The sequence below is a fragment of the Pelecanus crispus genome, chromosome 2 (assembly GCF_030463565.1).
Source record: "Pelecanus crispus isolate bPelCri1 chromosome 2, bPelCri1.pri, whole genome shotgun sequence".
Lineage (NCBI taxonomy): Eukaryota > Metazoa > Chordata > Aves > Pelecaniformes > Pelecanidae > Pelecanus > Pelecanus crispus.
In genome coordinates this window covers 40,028,494-40,050,954 of record NC_134644.1, presented here as the reverse complement: position 1 = coordinate 40,050,954, position 22,461 = coordinate 40,028,494, and the positions used below count along the sequence as shown (strand labels likewise).

The following is a 22,461-nucleotide window of genomic DNA, read 5'->3' as shown; positions in this document are numbered from 1 at the left end:
CTTACATTTTATTACCACTGAAATGTCTTCAAAGCAGCTGATGTTTCCTCTTTCGCGTCTTTCCCTGAGTGGTGAAGTAGGTAATGCCTGCTTCTTTTGCATGCTTGGCCTGCTGTCTGTCTGGGAGTAAATACCACAGCTTAGCTCTGGTCTCTCTAATCCACTGGGATATGTCTTTAGAGAACAGGTTTTCATTCCATAAATACAATGCAAAATGTTCTTGGTGACCCTGTGTCCATCTCTGGGTATAGAATCTGTATGGCTATAGCTAATGGACTAATCATAGCTTAAAGAAAGTTATGTCCTGCTGGATTTTACTCTTAGCAATGCTGACCACAATACTTAGAGAAGTAAGACTGGCGATGTTCCTTCCTTTTAATAGAAGGTAAGAATTTACATTTGCATCCAGTATTTCCACCCTTATGTGCCATCATGTCCTCATTGCTATTGAAATTATTATTAGTTGGGTTAAAACCTGGGCTTAACATGGTCATATGGACATCACGATGTATACTTGCACTCTGAAATAATTCAGCGTTCTGCCTCTGCAAAACTCAGTCTGAAGCAAAGCTCCCAGACATGCCGTGCTCATCTTGCCGCTGACAAATGAGCACAAACTGCAGTGGGAGCACATATGGCACAGAAATGGCCAACGCTGCCATGCATTTGGTACCAGATCCTGTTATTGCTGACCTGAGCCAAGTCCAGCTCACCATGGCACCCTTTCGGAACAGCCACAAGCAGCCGTTTCACGCAGCAGTGGAGCTGTGTGAAGGCAGGCTGGTGAGGTGGGCTCCAGGACACCGGTTAATGAGCTCTGCCAGTCCTCTGCTGGCTTTGAACCTTCACACCTTGCTTCTTGAGCAGGCAGCTGCGGGAGGTCAGCACAGGGATGTGTCCGTGTCTCTGGACAGGCTGGAGCGGCAGCAGCCAGGCTCGTGCTGTCACACACCACTGCCTGCGGGTAAAGCTGAGGGCAGGCTCGGAGAAAACACCAGGAGCCCTTGCACTGGGGGGAAAGAGGAGAGAAAATAGAATCATGTAATATCTTGAGTTGGAAGGGACCCATAAGGATCATCAAGTCCAACTCCCTGCTCCTCGCAGGGCTACCTAAAACTAAACCATATGACCAAGAGCATTGTCCAGATGCTCCTTGAACTCTGACAGGTGAACAGCTCTCCGTACCATCCAGTTTTTCTTGGCTGATATCCACAGCCAATATAAGGAAGTTCAAAAACTCCTGGGTAATTTAGTATTGACATTTCTTCATTAAAATATGTACATAAGGAGTAACATGCAACCAGCATGAACAGTACAATACAGTTTGAGCTTTGTTATTTTTCCCCATCTCCTATTAACTACTGTTTTCCAGTCTTACATCATAGACAAGGCCATTTATGCAAACGTGGGCTCTTTTATGAGAAAGAGGTACTCAGCTGTGAATATTTTTTTAAATTTTTTTTCCCCATCCTTTTGGAAGTACACTTCCTTGTTTTACTTTAGTTTGAAGTATTTCTGTTATGAGAGGTCCCTTCCCACCTGCAGCTATCTACCACTTCCGTGAATAAGGAAAATGACTTAATCATTGAGGGTTTTTTTTTGGAGTCAGGACTCCTTAAAGTCATATTAAAAAAAAAAAGACTGCCCAAGTTATAAGTCTCCTGAAAAGTGGAATAATGGAAAACGCTGCAGCAAACCCATCTGTAGCCTAGGAAGGACACGCCACTGCTCACAGGCCCCAGTGTATGCTGTGTATGGGAGGAGAAAAAAGGTTGCTGACACATGCATAACTTTTTAAGCGTAGTCAGCAGACCTGTTGCTGTGGTAACTAATCGGAAGGCTGTAACCTCCCCTGAATGACTGCTATTTGTACTGCACCAGATGGCTGATAAATCTTGTAGTGGCATTTTCTGTCCCCTGTATTACTGTCTGATCTTCAAGTGCTGTGATTTAACTTGCAGCAATTTACACATAGGTTATTCAGACAGAACACAGTAATATAAAATATAAAGCTGCTTCAGGTATGCAGTCACTTTAACGAACTCCTGTATCAGCTGCGTAACACCAGAACTGTTTTTATCTTACGGATTTATGTTCAAGCTGTTGCAATTTTAAGAATAATGCTAAACTGAGAAAAACTCTATGCTTGCGTTTTAGTATAATTTTAATAAGGGTAACTATATAGCACAGAGTTACTATATATTTCTTGCAAAGCTATAGCACATTTCTTGCAGAGGGACGTGAGGTGCCTTTTCCAGTTCATTGGTCTGCTACAAGCATTTCTGTACAGGCAGGATCGTAACAATGGAAGCACACATGAAGATTAAACAGGGTCATTGCATAAGAAAGTAATGCTGTTGTCTCTGTATTTTCTGCTTCTGTGTTGTCATTATGGCTTATCTTCTCAGGATGACAGATTTCCTTCTTCCACCCACCTTGACTGTTTATTATTATGAGTCTTAAGCTATTGTCAAGTACTTTAGCCTCATTGTTACAGATGCTGTTCTAACACACTAAAAAAGCTCCAGGCTCACAGGCTTTATAAGCCAATAGTAATAAATGTGTCTTGTGATACCTTTTAGAGTTATGAAAATAAGTATGCTGTCACAGGTTAGTGTAGATTGAAACAAGGAAAATGACAAAATTTACAAAAACAAAGCAACAGACTGATGCTTTTTTGATAAATCCAACCATTACTCCAGAAAAAGGCAACCTTTTTGAGCGGGCAATGGAGCAGCTTGGTTGTGTGGTTCAGTGCTGTACCTGACAGCTTTCCAGGCACTGAGGGTAACCGCAGCATGCCCAGAGTCCTTGCAGGATGCAGCCTTCTGTCCCTGTGACACTGGCTAAGCAGTTGTGTTCTGTTATGTCACTTGTGCAGTGGAGAAATGAATCCCCTTCTGCAGTGCATGGGTAAGAGCCTGGCATCTAAGCCTGCCATTGTGCCTGCAATGACATCTTACATACAGCTGCAGCCATTTACATAGATTAATCTTCGATGGTATAATTGGATAAAGGGACTGCAGCCAGGATGTCTCCTATCTTTTTCATTTTGAATGTTCGCTGAGTCTAGCACATGACATCTTTACTTCACATCAGAATATTGCACTTGCACCCTTTCTTTGTTATAGGTGAAGCCACCTTTAGTGTAGGAGAAGTAATCTCAACTCTCTGCTCCAATCTCTTGACTATATAAAAAACCCAAAACACCCAAGTACCATTGATACTTTTTGCTCTTTAGATTTGTTCTATGACATCAGGTGAATTTACTGGCCTATGGTGTAACTATTATCTTCGGGGCCCACAGGGTTTTTCAATGTTACTAACTCCTCTGCATGTAAGAAGTTTTTTGTTCCTGTAACTCGCCGTAAGAGGAATCATTTCAGTTTAGTGGGATGCCTTTATGGGTATAGGCTTAGAATTTGGACTTAGCAGCAACCAGGTACCTTTGTTCTGTACAACCGCAGTACATCTGATTTTTAGGTACTCCAAATCAGTGCTCCCCCAGAGGGAACAAGACTAAGATGGCGGCTTGAAATAACAACAATGAATACCAACAAAAGGGCTTTCTTGGTTGCACTACCCTTTCACCAAAATCTCTCACAGTACATTTTTTTTATCTAATTTCAACAGTTAGATGGTCTTTCTTACCATCCACATTAAGCCAGCTTCTCTCCTTCTAAACACTGCTGAGAAAACTAGTTCCATCAGTTGTGTGCCTGCATGGCTGCTGTCTTGAACTTGCAGAGGGAAGTATTGTGGAAATGATGAATCAAAGATTAGTGCTGCAGTGTCTTGAAGATTTTGGGTACTAGTTCTGCTGAATTGGCTTTGATCTCTAACTAAGGAGGTGTTTAAAGAAGCACAAAAATAAACTATAACTTAAGCTATATGTTGCTGTGTTTTGGTTTCTTCCTTTCACAGATAAAACATGGAACAAAGGTTCTTAGAAATTCTCTTTTCTAAAGGTGCATCCTTCCCGCTCTCGTTCTTTGATGTTGCATCCCATTGGAAACTCATCTTTTACAGGAGAAAAAAAATATCCATAAATTCTGCTGTTCTGTTATTAAAGACAAAGAGCAAATAATCAATAAATAAGCATTGTGGCTTTGTCCTAATTATTGTAATTTTGTATTTTCTGTTTATGTGGCAATCTCCATTCAAAGATTTCAAAGATGCAGCTGTGAGAAAATGCTCTCCCCATTTCATGTATGAGCTAATTTAATTGCTGTGAGGTTACAAGATTTATCCAAAGCCAAGCAGCAGACTTATGGCAGAACGACATACACCCCAGGCTCTCTTGATTCCCAGGACCATGCTCTAACCATCCCTCCTTGGTGCTTTACACAGCTCATGATGGCTTACACAGAAAGAAAGCATCAAAGATTTCTGTGTCGCTGGTATGTAATCATTCTGTAGACAGTCTAATAATTCTTAGGTAGATTATACTCAGCCATAATCATCCCCAGTGTAATTAGAGAATAGACTTAGTCATCTAAGTGAGCATAATATGGGTAATGTAAGTGGTGTGTTATAGGATATAATTTAAACCCCCTTTTAAATTGCACCTGCTCTTTTCATCGGCTATCTTTTTGATTCTAAGCAGCAAGCTGTCTATGACGCAGTTTATCCTTGATGTAACTCCAGAGCAAGGAATTTGGGTTGCTATGTTCAACTGAAGTTGTTACAATTAAATTAGTATAAACTCCTTGGCTTTTCAGTGATTCAAATCACCTTTCAGTTAGATATTTTAAGCAGGAGATATCCAGTCTTTTTTCTATTGCAACACATTGAACTGTAATCCTGATGACAGCAAACTGAAAGCAGAAGAAAACAAAGGGCTTGCTTAAGATACATAATGGAAGATCTTAAAGTATGAAGGGCTCCATGTTGATAATGATCAGCCCTGCTTTTTAATCAAAAGCATTGAGGCTAAGTAATGACTTCTAAATTAGTCCCTATTCAGATTACTGATATACCCCCAAAAGGTGCAGATGCCACAATATTTCACATTCACTGAGATTCAGCCTAGGAACAGCAAATTGCTTTCTCTTTTGGTTATGTAATGAAGTTGCAACTTCTGGTCTGCAATTAAGTTTGACAGCAGCAGTGTCCAAAGCGTATCCATAATTTCCGAACACATGCAGACCCATGGATCCTTCTGCTGCTTGTGGTGATGAGAGGAAATTCTTTTTGCCGCATATGGTTCCAGGATTTTTCCTTCTAAATTTTTTTTTCATGTAGGGTCCCAAATGCAGATTCTGTCTGGCTTTTTGGTTTTCTTTTGCCAGGTTACTAAACTAGATCTACTGATCTAACAAGCAGTGTTGTACTTTAAGTGTCTTGATTCCTACCTTGTAGGAGTGCATGACGTGTAGTGCCAACTGAAATTCGGAGTGACTATCAGTCCTGTGCTTTTTGTGGCAATTGACTCTGCAGACATGCTAGGCTGGCTTGGCACATGTTAATAAGTTAGGCTCCTGAAGAGAAACAGGAAGAAAAGCAAATATCCTGAGGAACCCAACTCTGACCACCAAATTGTGCAGCACTATGGAGGACATGCTGACAGGGTACTTTCAGGCAATTATTTCTGCTGGCAAAAAGCATTAAAACCTGAGAAATGAGGCAATAGCTGAGAAGAAACCTCTTGGATGTAGGCACAAAGCTCCTTTTTAGATGTCTACATTTCCACAGGGCTGCATCAACCTAACATACTTGCTTCTTCCTGCCCTTATGCTAAAATGGTCTAGTTTTTAATGCTTTTTGTTCTGTCTACTGGCTCATCCTTGCCTTTCCGACCTCCTCCCCAGCTTCCTTTTAACCTTCCAGTCTTCCCATCAAACATACTTCGCAATTCCTTCTTCACACCAAGTGTCTGGTCTGGGGCAGGCATTGCTGGAGCGAGCAGTCAAGGTTGCTGTCCTTGAAGACAGAGATAGAAATGTAAAGGTGCTGCTGCCTCACACCAGCAAACCACGTTTGTTTTCCTAAACCAGAGCCGTTTAACCGGGTAGCCGTGGACCTGCAGGATTACACCTAGCAGTGAAACTATTTTCACCTCTCTACGGAGGCACACGTTGTGCGCTGAGGACGGAGCACACGGGACAGCCCCATTTGGGTGGGTTTGGCAAAGAGAAGGCTACCTGCTCCATGCACCATGGCTGAGGCACACTGTGCTATTCACGAGGCCTCAGAGGGACAGTCAGGGCCGTCTTGCTCTGAGCCTGGTGGTGCTGGTGCTCTTGCACCCAAAGAACTGAGAGGTCCCCAGGGGTTCAGCCACTGGAGGGGCAGGAGCCCGCCATGACGCTTCACACGCAGCCAGCAGAGAAGTCCCCGATCGCAAGGTCATCCCCTCAGCTTGGCAAAGTTTGGTGGACTCCTTACCCGGCGATTTGACTGGTTAATGAGGTAGCAGCCACATTTTAAACTACCTGCTTCACTTTCTAGCCTTTATCCTGTGCGTGAGACAGAAGAACGCACATTACGCATCCAATTATACGACTAAAGCTGAATAAACGAGCCCCTTCTCTTCAACACCTAACACGAAGGCAGCGTGTGTGCCTCTTCTTGCTCCCCGAGACGAGCCGGGGGAGGACGCGTGCGCCGCTCTCCACCCACGCGTACGAAACGTGGGCCCTGCTTCTTGGCGCCATTTTCACGTCCTCGCGCTTTGGTGGCCTCTGCCTCGCTGTGGCGCTTGAGGGCACAGCCACCCACGCGAGGCACCGGCGGCCACCGCCTCTCCCCTCGAGGTCGCCAGGGGCCAGGACCGGCGCTCCCTCTCACGGGGCGGTGGGGGCGTCGGGAAGACCCCCGGGCAAGGGCGGGAAAAGCTCTGAGGGAGAGCTTGGTGCCAACAGGGCAGCCGGCCAGCTCGGCGGTGAAACGCCAGCAACGGGCGGTCGCGGAGGCCCGCGGTGACCGTGGGGCAACCCCCGCCCAGGCGACACCGAAGAGGGGCGCGGGGGGGGTACCGGCCCCGCAGCGCTGACCCCACAGGGCTGCATCACAGCCGCTCCCTCCGCCGCCGCCGCCGCACGGGCCGGGACTCGCCGCGCGGAGCGGTTCGGCGGCGGCTGCGTGCGCAGGGGGAGGGGGCCGCGCGCTGCGCCTGCTCCCACCGGCAGGGGCCGCCGCCGCCGGGCTGAGGGGAGCGGAGCGGAGCGGAGCGTCAGGGCGCTGAGGTACGGTAACGCTGCCGGTAACGCTGCCGGTAACGCTGCGGGCAGGGCGGAGCGGAGCGGCATCTCCCCGTCCCCGTCCTCCCCGGAGCGGCGGGGCCGGGCCGGTGCCGTACTGCTCGGCGGCGGGGGAGGGTGCGGGGTCTGCGGGCAGCGACCTGCGCGGCGGGGCTCGCCCCGTCAGCGCTGAGGAGGGAGGGAGCCGCGGGGGTGGCGGGGGAGGATGGCGCAGAGCCGGTTTCCCGGAGTGGGTGCGGGCGCCGGCGCCGTCCCCCGGCGGCGATGTCCCTCGGCGCCTCCGCGCACCTGCTCCGGCGGCGGCGGGAGGCACCGCGCCGCCCTGGGCGGGGGCTGCGGGCCCCGCGTAACATGGCTGCCCCGCAGGCCTCCCCCGGCCCGCGGGGGCGGCGGGCCCGGCGGGAGCTGAGCCCCGCTCGTGCGGGTGGGGGTCCCGCGGCGGGGGGCAGGACTTGGTGTTTGGGGCTGGCATCGGCAAACGCTGTCCCCGGCTGTTCCTTGCCTCCCGGTTGGAAGCAAGGCTCTCCGGTCGCCGTCTTCCCTGGCTGCCCTCTCTACTAGCTGCTGCTTTCCCTTCTGCTCTTTACGGACCCGGTGTGGGTTGTGTCCCCCTTTCTTTTTTTTGAAGGTGCCTTTTCATATAGTCACCTTGAAATCTAGATGCCTTCATGTGCATTTCTAAGCATACTGTTACACTCAGGTAGGTATGCGATGGTTTCGTTTGCTTGAGCAGGCTGATGAGCAGACATACCTTCCTGCAAGAGTCTGCAAAACTGAGATCTCTATGTATGCTACTAGAGGCTATGATTAACCTGCTTTAAAAAAACAAAGGCATTTTGTCCAGTACTGATAATTAGAGGGGGAAAAATCATATTAAACCAGCATCTCAAGCAGAAGACAGATTTGTTAGGGCCCTGATCCTACTAGTGCATGTATGTATAAATCTATCCCTATGAAAAATGTCCTTAGAACAGAGTAAAGCCATCCATACCTGTAAGATATGAAACTTTTAATAATCCCAGAGAAGTGGTTGTGCTGCAGCACGCTTTGTAAATTCTGTGATGCAAACTATCTGCATATGCTAAATTTACTCAGTAGTTTAGAAGATAATAAATCCATGAACTTGTAGGAAGTGGAGTGACTGACTCATTTGGTTATAGACTATTACTATTTCAGCTGTTGGTCTAAAACCTGTTTTAGAATTAGGGATATAAAGCATCTCTAGGCATGCTGATTTGTTCATAACATGCAACCCAAACCCTCCAGCCAAACAAAAAGAAACCTCAGAACAAACCCTCAATCATATATTTAGGAAGTTGATCTCTGTGAACACAGGACTTCCACTGATTTGAGATGAATCAGGACTGAAGTTGACTTAAACCATTCATAGTGCTATGAACTTTTCCAAGCAGTTTAGATCCCAGCGCTTACATAGGCAGTCTAAAAAGACAGGTGCTATATTGAGGCAAATGTGGTGGATAGAAGTCTTTTACTGATACGAGTAGGTTTTTGTCCTCCACAGAAAGTATTTCTAATGCTTAGAGTTTGAGATATTTATGGCAACTTCCTTCTTTGGAAGACATTTGTACCTTTTTTTTTCCTGGTAAAGGAGGATATGGCTTAGGCTCCATTTGTTTACTCTTGCTGAGTTTGGTACTTTTGGTAAAGGGTACTGAATTTGGCTCTTCACCCTTCCCTTCAAAAGTCATCAACCATGGATGCTTTACGCAGCTTGCTTGTGGGAAAGTGTGCTAGTTTATGCTAGAAACTTCCAGTAAGAATTTATTTTATGTACTATGGACTTGAAGAGTTGTGAAGCTGGACATTGTCCCTGAAATCTATTGGTCTTCTCTTTCTGTAAATTCAGCAGACTGAGAAATTGCATAGAATTGCTATCTATACCTGCCTCTCTGTAAGGTACCCAAATGGCTGGTTTCTACCACAACGTGTTGCATTACATCCTAACATTAACAAACTTTTGCTAGTATTGCAACACTTGCTGCTGTTTTAGGTTATATTTTAAACTAAACTGAGACTTCCAACAAGGTACTTTGATATGTTTTATTTTACCCCTTGTTAACATAATGATGTTGCTAATTTGAAATGACTGCCTGTCAGTGTGCATTAGCCAGTTGTGTGTGGAGGTGGACAGTCTCTCCTGTGCAGTGATCAAGACCCTGACTGAACTGCAAAACTGGATTGTGCTAGCTCTACAAAGAGGGAAAGCTACACAGCTAAGTGTTACGCAGCAGTTAATGACTTCTCATTATGAAGTTGTGTGTTGTACAGAGATGCTTTAGATGCCAACAGCTCGTAACAGGGATCTCAGCCACAGTGACAGAAGCTGGAAAACAGGTGCTTCTCTACAAAATGGAGAGTGTTACAAATATGACCTTAGACTGCAGACTGGAATAGCAGCTACAAAAGGAATAGAGTTCTGTGACTGCTTGGAGACTTAATTAAGTGCCTTGACATCCACTCAGTGAAAAGTCTGTATAAATAATGAATTTTCCCCTGTATGCACAGCCTGTGATGGAAATGAGACTGAAATCTGTTGTGTTCTGGATGACTGACCCTGATTTGTTTTTAAATAGAACTATGTCTTCATTAACATAATTCAGATTACTTGAGGCAAAAAATAAGATCCTGTCTTCTTTTGAAAGATGCCATTTTGACAGGCTGAATGAGGGTGTATTAGACAATTAAACTAGAACTGGTTGGTCAAGGGACTGTAAACTCCTGTAACAGCTGAAATACCATTTGTTAGGACTTTAAATGCTGAAGAATTTTACCATGCTCATTTGATGGCCAGTATCTAATTTGTTAGATGGTCTTAAGAAACCTGGCAGCTGTTGCCAGGAATATTCCAAATTTTCCCACATACAGTGAGAAATATTTTCAATTCATTCCAGGCCTATTATGCATTTGCTCAGTTAAATGACCAAAGAGGGTGTACTGCTTAGGAAAGCTTTGAAACACAACTTGATTTTATGCCTGTTTAGGGAATTGCTACTTCTCGTAATTCAAAAATACAATACTGGAGAACATGGCCATCCCAAATCTCTGACTAGAATTTTGAGATGTTTTTTGTTTTGAGCAAATTCTTGAGAAATTTTCAGCATGTACTTAATGTACCCCCAAAAAAAAGAGAAAAGTTGAGCATGGCTTTCAAGTTTCAGCTGCTGCTAACTCCTCTTAGATATCTTCTCAGACACAGCTTAGAGGAACAGAGACAATCAGAGTTGAGTGTGGTGCCTTCAAGTGGGAAATTGGTATCATCATCCATTGGTGGTAAGGAAAGAGTCAACCAGTTTGACTAAGGTCTAATAATGAAATGTCCAAATGATAGGGACACACAGATCTGGCATGGTTTTGTGCTTTATATTCAGGAACAGTCTCTGCTTTCTAATTTCTTAGTAAATACAACCTTCCTCTCTCCTGATAAGTCATGCATTAAAACTGTCCAAATTGTCAATTAAAAAAGTAACCTTTCAGTGTTTCCTAAGATGGGAACAATATTATTATTGTGCCTTTCAGTTTGCTGTCTTTGTTCTGTGCTTGCAGCTGAATGAATTTTGCTTTTCATTTCTGTTTTTGGAAACATTGCTTTTCTGCAGGATGCAGAGATCACATGTCTCTATGTGCATAAGACAGTAGGCTTAATTTGTAAATGGAAATACAAGCTTGACTCAGGCACAGGAAACATCTTAATTTGAAGGTTAAAATAGAGGTTCAAAACCAGCAACTAAACCCTGAACAAAGTTTTCGCAGTTGTAACTGACCTTTCTTCTGCCACCCCATTAAAAATATGGAAGGGTTGAGAACAAATGATGTGTGGCCTATTCAGTATATTCTTCCCTTCCTAATGAGACCGCCTTGATCCAAATCTGAGCACCCATGCTCAGATGCTGCCTCTCAGTTTTTCATTGTCAATGTTTCTTGCAGGTTAGGTCACTTACCCTTTCTGGTAGCAATGAAAACAGATTTATTGAAATCTTTAAACGTTACTGAAATAGTTCAGAAGTATTAGCGCAGCTGGGTTTCTGTTTTATAAAAGCCCAAAATATGGTGAGGAAAAGTCATTGTTTACTACACAGAAACAAGTTGTATGTCTTTGTAAAAAGGTTTAGTGTGCTGTCTGGACTTTAAAAGCAGCTCAAATCTCTTCTGCAATATAAACGTTAAAGAAAACGCTGTCATCACCAGAATGCACTCAGAACTTATCGACAAGGAGTTTAGCCTCTGTATTTCTGGTACCTAAAGCACCTGTTCCAGACTGGATTTGATTTGAAGAAACTATAGAATTGAGGGTGGAAAAATTAGGCTGTATGATCAATAAAACTGGTGTTCTGATCAAGCTGCTGTGGAGGTCTGAGATGAAAGCCCAGTGTTAACCCTCCCACCCTTGTTTTTGTGGACACCCACACCATCTTGAAAACAGGATGTTGATTATCACCAGCATTAACAATGGGTTATCTAGAACAATCACAGGTGTGCTTGAAAAACTGGGGCTTAGGAGAGGTTTAGACTTCACCCTGTACAACACTCTGGTTATGTCTGTGCTTCAGAATGCTTGACAGTTATGCCAAGAAAATTCTTGAAGACAAACTTAGAAAATGTTTGAAAGATGAGTTTGTGTGATGTATCTATGCAACCTCACTAAGCCGAATGAAAGCAAAAGTGTTGTGTTCGTGGTTCCATCCATGCTGGAAGACTTGCTAGCGTAGCTATGCTGAGTAATGAATGCAGCAGTTATGCTCCTAGGTGAAGGATTGACTTGGTCAAGCTGAACTTTTGCCAGCTTGTGAGTTGAATCATATCAATACAAGGCAAATTTTGCAGTTAAATTCTATTCGTAGTAACATGAGGTGAATGCTTTTCTGTTGTCAGTGCTGACTGCTTGGTCTCACTGAACTTTTCTTCCTTAATATCCCCTTGAGTGTTGTTTTAATTTCTTGTGAAGAGGAGCTGTAATGGTGGTAGCTGACTTCTCATGTAATATCTTTTACTGGTCTAGTATTGCTCTACATGATGGTAATGGGGTGTTGTTAAATTTTTAGGCAAGAGACTATATTGGTGTAGAAAACAAAAATTTTGCATAGCATATTGAGGGCAGGGCTGTTTGCACATGTGCATCACTTAACATGTCCTAAATGGTGTCTTGTCAGGAAAGGAGTAGCTCTACACATAGGAATAGCTACTTCAAAGTTTTTTCATTTGGTGTGAATCTTAATTAACAATAAATCTTAATTAACATTTTAGAAGCACCAGCTAACCTAACTTGTATTAAAACCAAAGAGTTTTTATATGTGACTTCAGGGGCATCTTTAGCTTTTCTTGAGATAAAGTTGTAGGGCATTAAGTTAGCAGCAATTAAAAGTGTGAAGCGCAAGTGTTGGTTCAGTTCAATAAGCATTAGTTAAATTTCAAGACAGACCCTTTTTTTGACCTTGTTTTCTCACACTAATCCTTTTTATTGCCCAGTGCTTCCTAGTGAGTGCCGCACTTTCATTATAAGCCTATTGTTTTGTTTTCCAATTGAAATAAAAGATAGAGAAAAAAACTTGCTGTTGGCAAAAGCAGTTTTACTGTTTTAGAAATAAACTTTGGAATTGCTTGAACAGTAAGTTATTAGAAGAGCTTCAAAAACTAATAGTTCATAATTTCTTTTTTTTGGTGGTTTTTTTTTTTTAATAAATAACACATGACAACTGTGAAAGCTACTTTTGGCAAGCCAGTTTTCACGTAATTTGTAACTTTGTAAAACTGGTAATTACTTTGTGCTTAATGTCTTCAGGATATTTTGGCAAACAAGGAAAATTAGTTGGCTTGAAAAGGGTTGATATCTATTTGATATGGGAGGATAAAGTTATTTTTTGAGAAGTAATTTTATTGTAGCAGTCAGATTCTTGAACTTTATAAAAGATGATTTCAGTACCAAATTGCAGCTTTCAGAGAAGCAGTACACAGTATTATTCTGGAAAAAAAACCCAGAAAGTCTTGAGCAAGTTAGTATGAAAATCTTCTTTTCTCCAGTTTGGACTCTGACTTGCTAAGCTCAGAGTGCTTTGTTGTGGATACATAGCTATTTCAGTTTTCCTGGGTTGGGGGGAAGGCTCCAAACCACATGGGATAATTTATGGCTGTCCCTGTTCTCCTAGGAGTGTGGCTTCAGTGTCTCACAGTCCTGTGCTCATGAGGGGAGGATGGGATTCTGCAGTCTGTCCTGTGTGTCTGTTGCTATAACAGCATTATTTGTCTGTTCCTTTTTTTGTAAGTGAAAAATTACATATAAATGAAGCTTTCATTAGATTATGTCACAGCCTTTATGTACAGACTTAAAGAATAACAATTTTATTCCTTGTTGACCACTGTAGAAGTCTGATGGTGGACAAATTTTGACACGAATAGTGCAAGTTGTTCTAATTAGAATTTGTGACCCTTCTTACTACATGTTAGCACTTGTAGGAACCTTATACTGGGAAATAGAAAATACTCTAGAGTGAAATGTTCCAGATCTTGATATTTTCAACCTGAAGATTAGTATTTTATGTCTATCAAGATTTATGGGTTAGTTTTCTTGAGGTGGTGCTAGGCACTAGCACTTCTATGTTCACTGTATTTCAGGAGTGTAGTGATGTTCTGACATGTTTATAAAGCCCTGATAATTGTCATACCTGTTGTTTCACATTGTGATGTTTGGAGCCATTGCCTAGTAGATGTTACTCCTTTCTTTCTGCATCAAAATACTTACGAGCTCGTCTGTTTTACCATTGACAGTAATGGTGATTTGTTCATAGAATTCATTTGGCTTGGCAGTCTCCAAATGAGATTTATCACAATGAGGGAAGATCTTAATAAAGGAATTTGTTAAACAAAGCTGCTTCATAGTGTCTGAACACAAACTAAGCTAAGGTTCATAGTGACCAGGAGACTCTGGAAAAAAGATATGACCACATGCAATATTGCATAGTACATCTTTTGTCAAATAAAAAGATAGCAAGTGGAGTTATGTTACCTTGTGGCTGTTGCTCAGGTCTGGTTTTCCAGCCTTTGTGCCTGTAGTGATTCTAGGTCAACTAAGTGTGATGCCTATTAACTACCTGAAACTGCAGCAGTTATTATGTAGCATAATGTACTTAATTATGTAGTGGTATAGCATAATGTACAGCTCTTTGTCTATTTCTAGTGCTTTCATATGCAGAATGGTTTGGGATATAGCCTATAATAGACTGTATGGTCCCTGTTTCTCTTAACTTGCAGTGGCCCATCCATGAGTGTAATGGTCTGCCATCAAATCTAGCACCTGTTGACATACAGTGTAGGTTTACCTCTGCACCAAAATGTAGGTCTGAGGTATGATCTGTTGAGAAAATCAGGCCATGCCAACGTGCTCTGTGGTGAAGAACTATGGCTGTGAATGGGCAACAAGCTGTTCTTTGAGATCTATTTGCAGTCATTCCTAGTGTTTTCTAAGGTTTTCAGGGTTGCATTTCATTGGAGGAACAAATAATCTGTGAAAAAAGAGTAGGGATTAATAGTAGGTGGTTTTGTAAATTAGCCTGATTTATCAGAGGTACCGTGAAGGAGGAGTACTCTGTTCCTCCTGTACATGAAAGATGCTTGTTTGGTATTGAGTCAGGATGGTATCTTGTGAGAGGACAAAGAGGTGGCAAATGCTTGAAAATGAGAATGAGGACAACCTGAAGCTGAACTATAAAATAAGGAAAACGAAGTAGGCAAGTAGGAATGTGCTGCTTAGATAGGTAGCTGCTAACAGACTGCTTTAGTTACATGATGGAGGAAGATGAAGTTCAGTAGCATTCTGAACAAACACGGGTTGTGGGTGTATCTGAGAAACTGCCGTCCTTGCCATATTTAAAATGAACCAAATGAGGTTCTAGGAAAAACTGCTACCTAGCAAACAGAGTCGGTTTAAACTGTAGTAGATTGCTAGCTAGCTTCTTTTTCTAGAAACCTAATTTAAGATCCCAGTGCCAACTCTTACAACAATCATGTTTTCAGTACAAGGTTATAACATTCAGCTTTCAGTTTAACTGTTATATACCTGCCTGTATGAAATGTAGTGTGTGTTGAAGTGAACTCTAGTTACAGAGTAACTTATACTTTCATACTTAAAAAGCATTACCAAAATGGCAATTTGTTTTTGGTTCAGTATGTTGTTGGTATATTTAAAGGAAAAAATCAAAACCCTCACAAATACAAACAAACCTGCTTTATTCCCAGGAGGACTTCGGGAGTCTGTAGAATATTAGATACCTACAGGGTTTTAATTCTTTTCCCTGCTTACTCAGTCTGTAGGTATGTAAATGTCTGCCTTGCATACCTTCCAGTTTGTTCAGTAGCATAGTGCTGAAGCATTCCTTCCCATCTTTTTAAGCCTACCTGGCAATATGTTTGGTAGGTAAGTTGAAGAACTTCATGTAATTAAAATTAGTACTGTGTATCATTTTAACCTTTCTTTCTAGGCTGCTGGATGTCTAATGTCTTTCTGCTGCCTTATGTATTTCAGATAAATCCACTTAGTTTGTGTTTAGAATAAAGAAAATATTTCTTTTGAATACTGAGATCCACAGTAAGCTTGCAAGTTGTTCAAGATTTTGGCTGGTCTGGCAAGGCATCAGAAGGTAAATTTAGAGCACTGAATGATGACTTACCTGAAGGTAGATGTGAACTCTTAGGGTGCTGGAAAGCAGTTACATTGACATTGCCAACATGGCAAAATAAATGTATGTACTCGGGATAATTCATAGCAAAATACTAAACGGTTTCATTAGTGATGAAGCTTGGGCAACGCTTGACATGCTGCATTTCAGTTTAATCACAAATGCTCTGATGACTTGTGAGTGATGAGTGGTAATTAAAGTGGGGCTTTGTCTTCATGTCTGTCTGCAAGACGCTCATCTAGAATCAACAATGTACTGAGACTTACTGGCAAAATATGGAAGTCTGCAGGTAGGTGTCCTCTGCTGGATGTATTTTATCAGCTGAAGTCATTCCAGCTTATAGTAGTTTGTCCCTTCTCACTGGTCAAAACTCTGCTTGTAAAAAGGGTTGGTTTGTTTCCTAATGCATTTGCAACTCAACTGGCTGATTATTCTTGTATATAATCTCACCTAAATTAAAAGGTTGTGTGAGTTCCCTAGACCGTTCATCACCCCACATTGTATTGGTAGAGGATGCCTTTAACATGCATCTTCTCTTGAAGTTTTTTTGCAAGGTTGAGTGTGACCTTTCATAGCCTATGGACAGACTGTTTAAGTGTTTTCTTCACAAACAATTGGCACTTTCTGGATTATAGCCTTTATCCAAAAGGCATTCTTACTTGGTTTAATATTGGAAGCCTGCTATTCTGTGAGAAGTGTGTGCTCAAATGGTACTGCTTTAAAAAAAAAAGTCAAATTTGAATGGTTTAGAAGATGTCCAAGTTAATGATCAAAACCAGCTTTGCACACCCCCCACCCCCAGTGTTGTCTTTCAAATAAAGTAGCAGCTTTTGGGGGGAAGCTTTTGATTGTATTGGTTGTTTCTAAGGAGTCGAAATGTGTGCAGATAGTTTTATTTGTTCAGGATATCAGGTAGAAGAGGAACCTATTTGTTCATTTTGGGGCTGGAATTTCTGATGCAATGATAAGATCTATGAATAAATCTCAGACATGTGTCTTGAGTGCTATTTTAACAAGCAATAAACACCCCACTTTCTTTTTTTTTTTTTTTTTTTGTAGGCATATGTGCCAGCAATTTCCCTGAATGGTGGAAAAAATGTCAGATATGGCAATGTACACAAGACCAGCTACAGTAGTGTCATAGTCCTGAAACAGTTTACATTTTTTATTAATATATTGTCATTGCAAACACTTAAAACCTTAAAATGTTTGTGCTATCCTGTAAGCATTTTAACGAATATTCACATTAGCCTGCATAAACAAATAAACTGCAATCAATTAACTTCAGGCAAGAGCAGCAATGCAGACAAACCACAGAGGAAATAAAGTGCAATTAGTGCTTCAGTCTCTCTCTGATCTGACTAGATAAATTGATTAACAGTTTTTGATAGAATTGTGCTATATCTTTGTTCTGTTTCTCGTTACACCATTGCCTTCCGTCGGGAATTCCTCAAGCATGTTTTCTCTTTCTTTTTTTAAAATTCTAAACTGCATGGGAGCAGAGAGAGTAAGGTATTTAAAATTATTCTGTGTCTCTGCACTTGTCTGAGTCAGCAGAATACATCTAGGTCATATGTTCCCAAATGGTTCTGGTGCAGAATATCTTTTCTCTTTCTGTGGGGACTAAGTAGACTCATTAAGGTACAGTCATCTTGCCTTTATTCTTCTTTATGCCCTCACAAGGTTTGGGTGAAAGATATCTGGAAACAACTATAATTCTTTTTATTATATCCAGATCAGCTTCCTCTGAGCTGACCTGTTCTTCCATTGTCATTGCACAATTAACTGACAGATAAAGGGGAATGCATTGTTTCTTTGCTACAACAAATAGCAGTAGACTGAATGATCCTCTAATGCATGCAATTATGAGTTCAGCAAACACTACTTCTGTTTGTATACTCCTCTTTTTCTTTCTAGGATGGCTGCAGCTCCCCCAAGTTACTGTTTTGTAGCCTTTCCCCCATGTTCTAAAGATGGGCTGGTGGTGTTCGGAAAGAACTCTGCACGGCCTAGGGATGAAGTACAGGAGGTGGTCTACTTTGCTGCCGCAGCTCATGATCCGGGAAGCAAAGTTGAGGTAAGGTGAATTGTTACATTCAAACTGTGAGAAATTACTATTATTGGAAGAAATGAATGCTGTCCTGTTTTCTTGTTGGATTGTGGAATCCTTGTTCCCTTCACTCAAACCTCTCTTGAGTAGAGAGGAGACAAGATTTTTGGAAGTCCTGAAAGTGAAACTCAGAATGTAACTTTTTTGTTTAATTGAGGAAAAATCCATGGTCTGTACTTGCTCCAGCAGACAGAGTGAACTGTTCACATCTCAGATTCCTGCACCGTGTAGCCTATCACTTGCATTTTCCTTTTAGAGGAAAAATATCCTGGCTAGCTGGAACTAGAAGCAAATATTCAAAGTTTGTCACTTGCCGTATAAATTTTCATTCGCGCTTGTTGTTTGACAGTTGTAATGGGACCTGACTACGCTAGGCGTGTTGCAAAACAGGTAGCCAGAAATCTCTGCCTCAAAGAACTTGTGGTCTAGCAAGGGAATGTGAGAGGAAGAAAACAAAGGCATGAGCTTTGTAAGCCAAACATAACTCTTATCCATACGGTTGGCTTTGATGACATGTTCTGCAGCTGAGGTACCTGCATCGTGGTCAGTTTTCAGTGCTGTGGCTTCTCTCTGAATCCAGGCTGGATGTGGAGTCCTGAAGCTGGACGCTGATGCCATGGATGCAGGTTGAAAGGGACCCTGCTATTATAGTCTTGTTTCTGCAGCCTCACTTTATTGACAGGAGTAATGAAAGGATAAGCAGATGTGGAAGGGTGAAGCAAGGGGACAAATGAAACAAGAAGACAGGAAGAGGGGAAAGTCTGCAGTGAAGGTGGAATGAAGAGACTGAAGTAGCAGAAGCAAAGACAAGGATTGGTGGGGGTAGCCATTTTAGCAGAGGATGCAGAGCATGATCTGCACTGTCAGGAGCTTTCAGAGTCTACAGATTCGTGCTGTGGCTGGCAACTGGGAAAGCAGGAGCTGTGAGGTTCCCTGCATTCAGCTTCCTCCTGTCCCCATGGCTGTGCAGAAGGCTGAGGACACTAGGTGTTCTGCACCAGGCTGGTGTCTCTCATCCCTACAGGTCCATTATGGACATAATTGTCGCTTCCCCAGAGGAGAGCCTAAGGCCAGTGCCAGTTTTAATTCTGTCTTTCAAGTGGGATGACTTCCAAATTTCAGAGGATTTGGGTGCTGTTCTTTTTAGCAGTTAATATTCTCTTGATTCCTGTTGCTACCAACATCTAGGACAACTCATGCATTATTAAATGGTTTAGTCTTGGATATAAAGAATTCCCCTACCCCTGTCCAAAAGCACTAACTGTTGTTACTTGCAGTGCTCTATTGGTAGCACTGTTGTAGACCTGTGCTAGTACACAGAACACAAGTGTGACAATAAGACAAGAAGAAAACTTCAGAGCAGTTTTTTTTTAAAGCTTCTCTTCATAGAACTGGAAATGAAAAAAAAGTTCTGTTATTGTGGAAGAAGAACTTCCAAAAGCTGCTCTGGAGTGTTTGTATCCTTAAAGGAGAATTCTTTGTTAGAGCTTAATGTTAGAATACTTGCTTCTTTTGGTATCTTTGCCCTATATCTTACTCTTTGATGAGATTGTCATAATTTGCTGAAGGGTATAATTAAGCCGTATATAATCCATTATGATCCCTCTCCCACCCCATGACTAACCAGTTTAATGCCTTTTACAGAATTCAATCATAAACTGGACTCTTTTGCCAGTCCTTTTGGAAGTGGGGAGCACAACCCCTTTGCCTGGCACACCGCAGCTTGTAGGCTTATTCTCCTAACCAGTATCCGCAAGCCTTCCCCTTAAATGTTGTTTTTGTTGTTGTTTTGTGGTTTGTTTTTTTTTTTTTTAATAAAGGTAAAGTTCGTTGCAATGCGAAGATGCACTTTTGGATAAGGGACTGGAGTGGTCTAATGCGTGGGTTTTTTTGTTTTGGTTTGGTTTTTTGTTTTTTTAAAAGTAGGGGCTTAAGCCCTAATTAGATGGGTACTTTGGCCTCTGGTGGTCTATGCTACTGCATAATTCTTCATTAGCTAGCCTGAGGTTTTGCAAGTACAGTGGTATACAGAAACATACAGACTCCAGATGCTTACCGAAATTCTTCCTGTTTCCTCCCAGCACAGAATAAAAACATCTTCAGTTGCTCTGGGAGTAGTGCAAGCAATCGCTTATCCCTGCATCTTTGTCACACTCAGCACTAAGAATTGTTAATGGTTTTTTTTGTGGATTTTTTTTTTTTTCTTTAAACTCATGGGTGTTTTGAGTAGATTAAGCTGGTTAAAACAAAATACTGATTTTAATTGTTTTGTTGGGTCTAAAGGCTGTCTGGTAGCTTTGCACAGTCCTCTAACTGCTCTCCTTTGGACAGACCTAAGCATAGATTTAGTTGTTAGGGTTTTTTTAAAGGTCAAGATTTTTTTTTCCACCTTCAGAGAGAGAGTGAGTGTTCAATCAAACAAGTCTAGCACAGTTTTATAGAGTAATCCACTTTAAAAATAACCCTTTTTTATTGTCTTTTAAAACTGGCCACTTCAAAGGTCTTTAAAAAAGTATCATAGTAATCCCCTTCACTGTAGGAATTGTGAAAAATTGACGGAATCAAAAAAGCTCTACAATCCAAATTTTAGGCTGCTAAATTTGCTTCTAGATTTTGCTGTTTTATGAACTTAAGAAAACTAGTGAATAAGAAGATTGCAATTTCAAACATGCTACCTCTTTGTGATAGCAGAATAAAAGTAAGTCTTTGGGTTTTGCTGATTAGTTGAAATACATGTATTTCTCCTGTTGTAGGGATGTGTCTAAGACTATTATTGTCTTATGACAAATGCATACTTACCTATAGGCAGAGCTTGTGCAAAGCCTGTTAATTCCTTGTGTACTGTTAGTGGTACCTCTAAAAGTTAAGAAAAGCTTTAAGGAAGGGCTTGAGTTCAGCTGCTTCACATTTTTTAAGTAGTAGACATGCAACACTATATCCACCTTTTAAGCAAACTTGTTGAATTGTCAGAGGTAGTTAGCTAATAGGGGGAGTGGAGAGGAATGTCAGAACTTCTAGATGTAGCCTTTGACATATTCAGAATTACTACTTTGTTCTTTAAAACCTGTGAAAACTGCCAACAGTTTAATTATTGCTGTGTGGGGTTTTTTTTGCTACAGCTTTCCTTCCCTTGCATTTTATAAAAATAACTAAACAGGTCTGAGAAAATTAAATGTATGTTATTTTGCAAATGGAAAAATGTGATTGACCGATTTCATGCTACTGTTTTTCGAAGTCAATAATCCTTTGTGTGTCTGACTAAATTTTCCTTCTTATCCATTCTAGCGTTTTTGGGTTTTTTTCCCCCCAAATGAACAGCTTTTCTCTCTATTCCATATTGTACATTTGCATTGGTTTCTTATGTTAGATACATGATCCTTTATCTTCACTGGGCAATGAGGGTGGACTTGCTTTTCATTATATTCTATTCCTTGCAGGTACTTCTCCGTGACTGTCACTCACATTCTGAACTTATGTTAAGAGGTGGTTTTCAACACACTGACAGCATGGGTTGTTTTATAAAAGTCTCTCAGGAATTCTGTATCCTATTTATGTTTTGTGCTGCTCACACTTGCAAATGTGATAATGCACAATGTAACAAAAAATGGCACAGTAATTCAGCTAGATTATTACCATAAAGGAATCAGGCAGGCTGTGCTATATAGCTATCAGCTAGTTTGTGGCAGGGCCTTAAACAACGGAATTCAGTGAATACTGCAAGTCATTTTAAGCTTGATCTTTGTGGCTCAATCTACAAGACAAGTAACCCTGCAGCTAACTCATCAGCATAATTCCTTCCCTCCATGTCAGCAGGTTCCCAAGACCCTAAACAATGGCGCTTTTCATAAAGTCTGCTGTGTGCGTGTGACAACTTTCTCAAAAGTTTGTTCTTGTTTTGCATTGTAATTCTGCAGTGGCAGATGGTGATCAGCACTCTTCCTTGTTGTAGTGGTCAGTCTAGTAAACTTGTGCATGCAGATGAAATATTGCTCCCTTAAGCATAAGCAGGGTCCTTTTTTGAATTCCTCTACTAAAAGTAAGTGTGTTCTTTTTTCCCCAGATGTGGATTTTAAGAATTTTTCATGTGTTAGTGAGAATTCATGTTGTATGAGTTTTAAGATGCAAGCCCCTCTGTCTTATTTTTAATGTAGATTTTACTGACTAGATTTCTCTTGTTCTCTAGTAACCTGCTGCTTGCTGTGGTTTTCTTTCTCCTGAAGAAGTCTTGGGTAGATGACTTTTTCTTTCGGGTGGATGAATTTTCCAGGTGGATTCTTTTTTTCTTTTAGACAACCTCTCTTTCTTCTAATCTGACCTTTGATTTGAAAATAGTCATGGTTGCTTGCTACAGCATAGAGCTGTAAAAGCTCTTTTTATCTTGATAGCATGCAACTTCTTATAGAGGAGTGGAGGAGGGAAAATAGGATGGCTTACAACAAAGTCTATCAAATTGTCAAATGTG

General features: G+C 41.6%; 1 protein-coding gene across 2 annotated transcripts in view; it reads left to right on the top strand.

Moving 5' to 3' along the window:
* The first annotated feature begins 17,807 nt into the window (after positions 1–17,807).
* The window catches only part of SCRN1 (secernin 1), a 29,575-nt gene continuing 24,921 nt past the window's right edge, over positions 17,808–22,461 (top strand). For both annotated transcript variants that reach the window (XM_009487960.2, XM_075705521.1), the window contains exon 1: positions 17,808–17,966. In XM_009487960.2, coding sequence (XP_009486235.2) covers positions 17,808–17,966 — 159 coding nt within the window. The remainder of the gene's footprint in view (positions 17,967–22,461) is intronic.